The sequence below is a fragment of the Lupinus angustifolius genome, unplaced genomic scaffold, assembly GCF_001865875.1.
Source record: "Lupinus angustifolius cultivar Tanjil unplaced genomic scaffold, LupAngTanjil_v1.0 Scaffold_287, whole genome shotgun sequence".
Lineage (NCBI taxonomy): Eukaryota > Viridiplantae > Streptophyta > Magnoliopsida > Fabales > Fabaceae > Lupinus > Lupinus angustifolius.
In genome coordinates this window covers 65,557-76,822 of record NW_017727606.1, presented here as the reverse complement: position 1 = coordinate 76,822, position 11,266 = coordinate 65,557, and the positions used below count along the sequence as shown (strand labels likewise).

General features: G+C 30.9%; 2 protein-coding genes across 3 annotated transcripts in view; both read right to left on the bottom strand.

Annotated features, from left to right (window-relative positions):
• Positions 1-2,967: 2,967 nt before the first annotated feature.
• LOC109340926 (phosphatidylinositol:ceramide inositolphosphotransferase 1-like) lies at positions 2,968-7,458 on the bottom strand. Of its 2 annotated transcripts, none has more exons than XM_019578695.1 (13): positions 6,976-7,458; positions 6,798-6,887; positions 5,946-6,032; positions 5,776-5,844; positions 5,143-5,223; positions 4,765-4,836; positions 4,539-4,599; positions 4,354-4,456; positions 4,074-4,169; positions 3,916-3,962; positions 3,428-3,552; positions 3,202-3,333; positions 2,968-3,166 (listed from the first exon to the last, which is right to left on the bottom strand). In XM_019578695.1, exons 1-12 carry the CDS (start codon positions 7,006-7,008, stop codon positions 3,250-3,252), a joined length of 948 nt encoding a protein of 315 aa, XP_019434240.1. In that variant the 5' UTR covers positions 7,009-7,458; the 3' UTR covers positions 2,968-3,166; positions 3,202-3,249. The 2 variants fall into 2 exon arrangements, with proteins under 2 accessions (XP_019434240.1, XP_019434241.1); XM_019578696.1 differs by having other exon boundaries at positions 2,985-3,046; positions 3,248-3,333.
• A 2,091-nt stretch (positions 7,459-9,549) lies between these two features.
• The window catches only part of LOC109340909 (OTU domain-containing protein At3g57810), a 5,740-nt gene continuing 4,023 nt past the window's right edge, over positions 9,550-11,266 (bottom strand). Inside the window, exons 7-8 of the mRNA XM_019578681.1 lie at positions 10,881-10,934; positions 9,550-9,881 (exon numbers count right to left, since the gene is read on the bottom strand). Coding sequence (XP_019434226.1) covers positions 9,738-9,881; positions 10,881-10,934 — 198 coding nt within the window. The 3' untranslated portion in view covers positions 9,550-9,737. The remainder of the gene's footprint in view (positions 9,882-10,880; positions 10,935-11,266) is intronic.

The following is an 11,266-nucleotide window of genomic DNA, read 5'->3' as shown; positions in this document are numbered from 1 at the left end:
TCATGTATTGATATCAAAGTGTATATATAGTTACTACAAAACATATACTATATATAATCAAGTCAAGTTACAAGCCTAATAAGTTAAATTACATTTGATCCGGCTTTTACTTTTTAATTTAAGAAATTCAATTTTTAATTCAAATTAAAATCATTTGGTCTATAAATTAAGTTTATCTGATCAATTAAGAACTCGAGTATGGAAGAAACTTCCTAATTATGTAATATTTGATTAGGATAGTGCAGAGGCCATTCAACTTATTACTGATTTTGAGAATTGAGTTGCTCAAGAAGAATTGGCAAGTCCAACTTTCACATGTAATATATTAATAATATTGCTTACTTTAGTCGACCATCAATTTTGTTGATTAAGACAGTGTTGATAGAACTGTAATATACTATTCAATTCAATCGAGAATTTGGTGAACCGGATCCCTTATTAATACGAGATGGCTGTTGTATTGGATATGCACCAGATCCGAGGGAAATTGCCCAAAATCAGCCAGTATTCCTCAAAATCGGTGAACCGGTTGAGTTGGCATTGAACCGGTCAATTGTGCATTTAAAAAAATGAGATTTTCATGTTCACGCATTTGCTATGGCATCCACTAAACCACTTGTTAAACCACTATACCACTATATTAATGTCATGACCGGTTTAACCGGCATGTGGTTTAATTATTAAATCACTGGTTGAACCACTATACCACTATATCAATGCCCTGACCGATTTAATAACTGGTACGATTTTAATAACACTAGATTAAGGGTTCGGATGTGCAAACTTTGCATTGGGAAAATGATGTTTTAATATATTAAAAGAGTGAGGATTCACTCACTCTAAGTTAGTTTTTTAAACTTACTCAGTTACTCACAATTCTAGCCAATCAATTTTATTGGAAATCCAATAGTTTGAATTAGTGTGTAATCTAAACCATTAGATGTTCCTAGAATTGATGGGTATGATTGAAACTTTTTGGAAAAAAAATGTATATTATTTATAGAGAAAAAAATGTGCATTACAAGTTTATAAGTTCTATACATTATTATTGTATCATCAATCATTCGTATTTAATCATCATTCATTCTTAAAATAAAAGCAATCTAAATAAATTGTAGATTATATAGTCAACATATATAAATATTTAAGCATTGTATATATATTACACTCTTACTTATAACTCTATAAGCCCAAGATTTATTCGTTTATAAATAACATGTCAGGCTTCATGAAAAATAAACAAATCATTATTGTATTGAAATATTTTATAATATTATAGATATGCAACTCGAGGAACTTATAATCGGATATCCAATACAAATACTCAGTTGCTTCTTTGTATGTTTTGTTTGAGTCTGGCTAACATTTTATCTAGTTTTGATATGACAAAACTGATTGCATTTGTAAAGTTTTATCCACATGATTTTTTGTTCAACTGATTTTATGTTGTTTGATAATCAACTTAAGACTTACACTATTGATATGCATAATACTATTGAATTTGCTTCTTTGAAATGAATAAATAATCTTAAGATAAGTTGGTTGGAGGTGGAAGATACATTGTTTCCTCATTAATTTATCTTCTTTTAAAGTTAACAATACATTTTAAAAAGAGTTTTTCAACTATGAAAATTGTAAAAAATAGATTGTGTAATTGAATGGAAAATGTATGAATGAATAATTATCTAGTGACTTATATTTAGTGCGAAGTGGTCAACAACATTGACAACAAAGTAAATATCGTTCAACGATTTCAAAATGTGAAATCACAGAGATTAGTTATGAAGTATGTATTTTATTTGATTAAATATATTTAAATTTTGTAATTTTTATAACAACATTTTCATTTTTTATAAGGGAATGAAGTATCTTCTGGTATGAGGAGATAAATTATCTCTTCCTGCTAGTGATATCATGACATGTGTCATGTTTATCATTTTCTATAAAAATATTTTTAAAAATAAACAAAATAACACACATGTCTCATTTTTACTGGCTAGAGGATATAAGTTATATCTTGATATGAGGATATACATTATTCTCTTTTTATAATTGATGATATTTATTATTTTAATTTAAACCTATGTTACACACCCTTCCTCTTCCTCTGAGTCCTAGATTTGTTACTGATTGAAAGTAAATTTAAAAATAAGTATAAATACTTTCTCATAAGAAAACTTAGTTACACTTTTCAATGCTGAATTTCAAACACTTTGTTAGCACCAACTTCTTAAAACTTTTTCAGTTCATATTTATCTCAAAAATAATAATGGTGATGCTTTGCATTGAAGTTGTTATATTTTTTTTTCTCATTATCACGTTTACCTCTATAATTATTAATTTATTTCCACCGCATACCAAATATGAAAAGATGTCATTAATACTCTCCTAAATTTAGAAATAAGACAAATAAAAATGAACCATTTTTTTAAAAACTGGACAGATAAATAGGTACAGATGTATAATTATTCTCTCATAAGCCACATTCATATCACTTTATATACCACTTGCTTTTTATTGGTAAAAAAAAAAGTAAAATATGAATTAAATATATATTAAATTATAATTTTTGATCAAAGAGAATGAAATAATACATAAAATGATACACATTTTGAGATAGAAGATGCACTTCCCCTCATTCAATGTCTAAGAAAATTTGAATATAAAAGAGGGACAAGGAATAGGACAATAGACATAAAGCATTGGTGTGGGTAAAAAAGCACATGCAAATGTCACATGTCACAATTTAAGAATGTCAAGTTTCATTGCCTACAAATTAGTAATAACCCTAATGTCATTATTTCCTTAACCTTAATCATCCTTCAGACATTACCAATATGAGTTTGATTTAGCTTTGAACTAGACATTGGTTGAATCTAGGACACAGTGTCATAGTCCTCACTCATTATCATTTTTTGACATGTGTGTGAATGCATGTAGTAGAAAAAAGTAGGAAAAAAACACAAATAGAAAGGGTGAAAATATGCACATGCTCTCAATATTAGAGGCAAGAGGAATTGGAAATTTTCTATGGCACATGCTGATGCTGGATAATTTAACCATAACAGCGAATCAAGGCTGCAAAATGTTGAAAAGCACAAACCAGTTTCAATTTTTTCCATGTATTAGGCTACTAATTTGAGTTAAGAGGTGAATGTTTAAGCAACTATGTCATTTAGTTGAAGGTTTGTAGCTTTCCAACAGCAATCTTGAAGTAGATCCAATTTTGTACAGCAGAGACACTGATATCTATGCACCATTCGTCGTAGAGTCGGCATGGCGTGTATTGCTGCTATCTTCCATAATCTTGCCATTTACTTGAGTTCTCTGCCTCTGAGAAAGTGACAATAACCCATGTTATGTCCAGATCATAGACAGAGACGTTACATAAAAGGAACATGAGAAAGGACAAGTAGATTCACTATACCCAATCTGCAGGGTCTCCAGAATTCCCATTCAATAGTTTGTGGTTCTCCTCTTTGGTCCTGCCATCTTTGTCTTTGGTGCTCACCGGTAGTAGGGACGTGGCTGCACTTGACCGATCTGGCAATTCTGTAGAAAAATAACCAAGTCAGAAAAATATGAAATATAAAAAGTGATTCTAAAATTTTTAAACAGTCATTTTAATTGTATAACTTTTGTGTATATTTCAGAAGCTACTTTCTGTTTGGCTACAGTTATTAAAAGTTTTTTTACCCTCCCCTCGTGCACTAGGCTGCCCCCTTTTTCTCTCATATTTTGGGAATCTTTTTTATAAGCTGAAAAATGAAGCTTTTCATAAAAGTGGAATTTCAGCCGCTGCTTATTAATAAAAGCCCAGCAGAACAAATATGTAATTGTCAGAAGTGATTCTGTAATCAAAAAAATATTTTTAAAAGCTTAAACAGTCTCATAATTATGTACAAATGTGCTAACCTGGTAATTTCTTGTCAATAAAAAATACCACCAAATTAACAGTGTACCTGTCAGCCAAGAACCAGAATATTACATCAAAAGGAGCATAAAACAAAGTTTCCCGGACCCATCCAAACCCATTGTCATTCCTCCATCAGAAAGCAGAAAATACTTCTTACCAAGCAACAGCTATGTCAACCGTGTAATGTTTGCGAGATGCTACTATTAAGAAACTCTGAATCACAGCAAGAAGCCACCCTAGCTGCTTTATCCACCTAATTAGAATCACAACCGATTAGAATTTTTAAACATAACAAATTAGGCGCTAGTGATGGCATGTTATTAAATGAATCATGAAACAACCAAACAAAATTAGTAGAGTAAAATCTCTCGAAAACTTTGATTTATTCAACAAATACAAGCCAAGACCATGTCAGCAAATTTACAATCCAATCTTACCTTCGAGACCCGTATTTATGATATGTACATACAAAAACAAGAGTAAATATCATATGTGATGAAAATATCAAATCACCACATCCGTACACCACACCACGCGGAACTGCACATTAGAAATTAAAATGAGTGCCAAAACTACAAAGGCGTCAAAGTTAAACAACTCCAATTCAATAACTTATGCTAACAATTAAGCAAGAGGACTTCAAGGGCGTTGTCTGGACGAGGCAATGTGGCAAGTTTAGAACCCTGCATGATAATGATAAATTAATAAATTATAAGTTGCATAAAATAATAAGAATCTGTGAAAAATGTGTCCTATGTATATGAAATTTACAATTGATAAAGAGAGTAATTCATAAACACTGCATGAGAAATGATATTTTATAAGCACATGCTCTCAAACAATTATACCTCGCGGCAGTGGTAGTTCGGACCCGGAAGCTGTGTTGAATAAAATGAGATTATACGAAGAAATTGAGAAGCCTGCGGTAAACAAATACACATGAACGATGTAATGAGAAAACCAGCATATTCATCTACACACAATTAACTCACTTAAATATTTAAATGGCAACAAATAGACTCTGCTGACTACACAAGACAAAAAAAGAAACAAGGCATAATGACATTATTTAATAATCAACATTACCGATTTTGAAATTAAAGCCTCATTTTATGCCGACAAAATAATGTAATCCAATGAATATCATATCATCCAAAGCACCCATCTCTTCAACTAGAACCGAAGAAGACTAAACATTAAAATGAATATGATGGATCAACACTTACTACTAAGAATGCTAGAACCCTGCACCATATTAGAACCGTATAGATCTTTCTGCTCTTCAGTATGAAAGGATGAAATGTCCACTGCAAAAGAACAAAAGAAAAAATACATCATTGGAACATCCAAAATAGGAAGAAAAAAAATTATATCTGTTGAAATGAGAACTTCACAAATACTCCATCTGAAAAAGTAGTTCTAAACCTCTAAAAGAAAACTTCAAACCATAAAATGAGAAAATATAATATCCTTTGATTTCATTTGTTCCATTTTTTCAAATTTTTTGACAAGTCAATCTCAGCAGTCGATACAGAAACAACAATAGCACCTATTGTAAGGCTTTAAGACTGTAGCATTTTTTACTGCACGTAAAAACCAGAGTTTTGCAGTCTAATCAGATAACTTGGCAAAGCATATATACATACTCCAGCAATATTTAACTTCAGAATTGTCGCACCAAACATAAAATGGAAATTCTGACTAGAAAACAGAATTCGGTTTGAAGCCATAGCTAGATAAATTATAACCTATCTCAAGGACCACCTTCTCCCAGTTATAAGGAAAATGTAGGAATCAAAACTTAAATGGTAACAAAATTTACTCATACATATAATATAAGGAAAGGGGGAAATCCTTACAAAGACAAAGGATAAAAATATAATGGTAAACAGAGTTTCACTGATGTAAGCTTTGTCTTTCCCAAGCTCCTGTAACAGCATCAAGATTAAAACGTACAAAGGCATTCCCATCATTCAATGCAAGACTGGTTCTTCCGGAACATAGAGATAAAAGAATGACAGTTACAAACCGGAAGAAAGAAGAATCCAACGTCTTGTAGAATAGGTCCAGGCCTATGTAAATAATGAACTCCTCTTGCAGCCAAACCATGAATGTACTGTAGGAAATAGGTCATTTTGTTATCAAACATTGAAATTTGGAAGAAAATAGAAGCAAGTCATATAACCAAGTAAAACCAATGTACTACATAATGTTAAACCTTATGCACAACATAGACTAGCATAGAATTAGAAAATACAAAGATATAGTACTTCACAAGAAATTGCCATTCTTATTTCGCTTTCTTTTCTCAATAAGACATTTGTTCTCTATATTTATTTTCCCTCATCAACTAGCTTCGAACAATTAAAGGCTTCCGATGAGGGTAATGAAAGAGCAATAGAGTTCCACATAGACTTGAGAGTAAATGAACAATTCAGATTAAATAAATAATTGGAGAGAATCCACCTCTGCTAACATTTATTGATCCAAATCCAAACCATGCATCATAGAATGCAAAATTACAAAAGTTAGAGAACATTACAAATGATACTGGAAACAGTTACAAGTTCCATTGATTCCCTCAAACTCTGACACTTAACATAATCATGTTAGCAAAATAAGGTTCATTATTAAACCAAGGAAGCAAGCAATTTGCACATGTAACCACACCAACAACATGATGAAGAAGAAGAAGAAGGAAACTTTTTGTAACGTTCAAGTAAAGTTCCAACAACCAAAAAATACACTTTCAGAAATTATATACTCAGTGAAAGGAAAACAAAAGAGCATTTCATTATTTTTCACAAAAGGGTACCCAAAACTGCAAAAATCACACTCAAACATTTCATGAAATTGATCAAAGTAAGACACAAAAAAAGACCTGAAAAACAAGACCAGCCAGAAGGTACTTCCAATTCTCTGCAAGAAGATTGATCTCTATAGAAACTTCTGCACAAACCCTCTTCCATATCTACAATCAAATCAAACTTAGATAAATACAAACAAAACACAGAAAGAAAATTCACCCAAATGAATAACAAGAGATTTTAAAAAACAACCTTTGAAGCCTCACGACCAATGTAAAACGACATGTTATCTATGTTGTTCTTGGTTTTGTTTTATAAGTGAAACAACAACTTCCATATTACTTCAAAACCACACTCTTAAAGTAAACATGATTCATTGTACTTATTAACACAACAATCTCATAAGAGAAGAATCAATTTATTTTCACTTTCCCACTGTGTAAAGAATAAAAACCGAAACTTTGGTCCGAAAAAACAAGACCCAGAAAGCAAAAATGAGGTGGAACCAATTGGGTATGTGAATTCGAATCAGAAACTGAATAAGATCTGAGTTGGGATCGGATTTGGTTGGCAGAATTAGAGAGAGAAAATAATGATATCAGAAAAAAACTAAAGGGTTATGTTATGACGGGTCAAAAGGGGTTTTGCTTTCTCTCTCTGGGAGTTTCTTCTTCTTCTTCTCTCTCTGTGATTCTTCTGTTGCTGTGTTTTTGTGACTGCTATGCACGCGATATGAACACGTAAAGACAGTTGAGAATAGAGTAGCAATGTAAATATATATATATATAAATATTCTAACAAAAAATAAATATTTTAATTTGTTTTAATTTAAAGGGGTAAACTAAGATAATGAGTTACTTGTAAATAATTGTCTTGTCATCCAACTAGATTTACATGAAAACCAAAATGTTTAATAATTCAATTTTTTAGAATGATTTTTTAGGAGTGATAATTACGTACTAAAAAGAATTAGTTTATTATAGATTGAGATGATATTTTTTGTTATATTATAAAATATGTTATTTGTAAATTAATCATTGATAAGTAAAATATGTAATATATAATGGTGTTGGTGAAATAATACAATTTTAGGATTGAAAGTAGCATTTTAAGCTTTTTTTTTGGAAATTAGAATGGTGTGCACAAAAATCTGATGAATTGAAATTAGTGTTTACTCTAATTAAATAAATGAGTTGTTTAAGAAGATATTCTGCATAAAATTTCGGTAAGGTATAACTTCTCACAAACAATCTCGCATGCATCTATGTTTCTTCTTTAAATATTAAGACTAATATATTAAATTAATATTATGAGATTTTTTAAACATGCTTTAATGTTATATTATAATTATCACATATTAAAGCATTGTTTTTGTGAAAATAATTCGAAAACATTGTTCAATCCATAATAAATTCAACCCTGATATGAATTGTCTCAAGTCAAGGGTAATTGTTACGAGATTTTAAAAAAAATATAATGCATGTGATTTTTTGGATTATTGTTCTTAAATTATATGTTTTAAATGATATAAAAGGATGTCATTAGAGAATGATCAATTAAATTAAATTAATATAAATAATTAATAATATGTTATTTTTAAGATCACACAAACGAAGTGTAATATCCCTTAACTTTTCCTTAACCGTTGTAACTTTTGAGTGAATTAAAAGAAAGAAGTATCATATTGTGTAGCTTATATTTTTGAGTGAATAAAAAAGAAATCTTATATTTGGTAGTTTCTACTTTTGAGTGAATTGAAAATTATGAGTAACATATTAGATAGCTTATGCACTTTAACAAGTTCTCAACTCTACAAATATATATGCTTCATTCATTTTGAAAAGCACATCAAGCCTCAAGTAATTTAAGTGCATCATTTTTCTCTTTTCCATCTTTTCTTGCAGCTCTTAAGAAATATGAGTTGAGATAGTCATATTTTTAGTGCCTATAGTCACACTTCTGAGTTTTGAGTGGCAACGCAGATACTTTTGAATGGTGATGTCCATGCATATGGATGTAATTCTAGAACGATTTTCATGTTGCAATGAGAATCCGATACAAAGATCCGAGATATTTCATTTTAGGAGCTTAATAATAGATAGTATATTTAAACATTTTTTGACAATACCACAAAATGTTTTTGAAAAATGACTTAATATCTCATTCAATATTATCTTTGGCACCATATTTTATTTTAAAATCTGAACCAACTTACTTGGAAAGTGAAAGAACGAGACCAAAATACATCAATACATAAAAATGACAGAATCTTCTACCGTTGGAAAATTACAATTAGCAAAGTTAGAAAAACCATTAATTTTGTTTGAAAATTAGTCATAATGATAATAGCATAATATGTTTTTAGACTAGTACTTCAGCTACAGCGAGTGCCAATCTTCTAGGATCATATGGTCCCATGGGCATGCGATTTTTGTGTATATCTTTTGTCTTAACAAAATGTACAAATGTTTCCAATTTAATGTTTTTAGCATAATGATATTTTAACTCCACAATCTGTTTATATGCATGGATAAATTACTTTAAATTTTATGCATGAGAGTAGTCATGTTATTCTTGAGTTGGATTGCTGAGATTATTACAAAAGAAATATATATATTCGCATAATACAGCTTTAGCAGGGTGTGAAACTGTGAATGACATTTGCCCATGGCTACAAGGTTTGCTCGTTCATATCAGGTTTATCACGAGGAAAACAGGTTGGCAGATTTCTTAACAAATATAGGTTTACAATTAGAGATTGATTTCATAGTTTGGGACTTTCCCCAGTCTTAGTTGGTTTGTTCACCTTTCAGATGCACCAAAAAAAGTTTAGTTTAAAGTGACAGTGCACGAGTTTTTTACGCTCTCGGTATCATATCATACATAATTTATGTTAATCATTATTCTTTCTTAAATAAAAATAGTGAATAATGAATGATAGAACATGAAACTTTGACTCTCTTAAAATTAACTACATCTAAAATTAAGATTACAAAATGGCACCTGAATCTCCATCAAACCAGAAGATCATAATGGTTCCTACCGCTGTATAATAGCCTCACAGGTTTCCTGGGTTTCATGTTTCTAGAAACCTTCCCAAATTCACTTCCATACTCTGCAATGGGAATGAAACCAGAACCCCAACCACTCCCTCTATGCTGCATTTAGTTTACAAAGAGACAATAGGATAAGTCAGTAGACAAATTGTCCAACCATAGTACCATAAAACATCAGATAAAAAGGTCGGCCCAGTATACAAGGCTCCAGCCGTAGTAGGTATACCCACTATATGAGCTTGCATAGAGCTTTTAAATTAGGAGTAAGAATTCAAATATAACTTGACTTATTCCAATTATGAAGCAAATTCTGTGAGTTCATTGAAATAATTAAATACATTAAAAACATTCACATGGTTAAAATCTCTTATTCAAAATGCACAGTGCTGGTAAAAAACTTGGTTAACTTTATAAAGAAGGACCAACACTGTAAAATGCCTGATCAGCAAAAAGCCCTTAATCAGTCAAGTAAGCATATCATAATACATGTATCTACACAAATGGTAATGTTACGGATTAGCAGCCATGGAGAAATTATATAAATTTCAGCATCTTTGGAAGCACAAGGCCAGGTTATGAATGCCAATGATACAAATTGGTCAAATAGTACTTTAATCATGGTCCTACACTCCTACATATGTTAATATTTTCATTATACTCTTTACTTCGTTCGAATACCGTCCTTAAATTTTGTTAACTCAGGCTCCTAATCTAGTAGATTTTGAACTTTTATCAGTACTTTTTTCCTATCAGTAGAAATACTTTTCAGACACATAACGTTTGATACCAAAAATAACTTGCCTTGTCACAACTAGCAAGTATATCATGATTAAAATTAGTAGATGGGAAAACTAAATTACAAGCTCTTCCTTCCCAAGTAAATAGATATAGGAGGAAAAGATTCTCTAGAGTGAGAAAGTAAGAGTGTACCACATTTAGATTATTTAGTGGGCTAAGAACTTAAGATCATGACGCACTTTATCAAATGAAAGGAAAATAGTGGATAAACATTACTTTCTTACTTTAGCGATAAGCTCAACTTAAAGAAGTCTTAGTACTCATAGATATTTATCAACTTATAAAGAATTATTGAAGCCGTACCTCATGCTCTGGTATGTAAACAATAACTGGCTGCTTACATAACTTTGACAGTACCTGCAAAAATATGGTAGTCATTGGTCACATCTGAAATTTTTTAAACTCAGGGTTTGTGCATCTACCTAAAACACAGGGCCTAAACCAATCAAAAAGTGTGACCAACTCAGTTAAAGAAGTGGTGGTGATATATGTTCAAAGCTCCCGATGGGAGTTTTTTTGGAAGCTCCAATTAAATAACATAATATCACTTTTCTGTATGGTTAAATATCGAAGTAGTAAGATTTGATTTGGCAGGTTATCGGTTCTAATCCCTTTGTAAACCACAAATCACAAGGTCCTTCTACTATCACATTTGAGGTGAAACTATTCTATCTTTTTATAGGCAAATT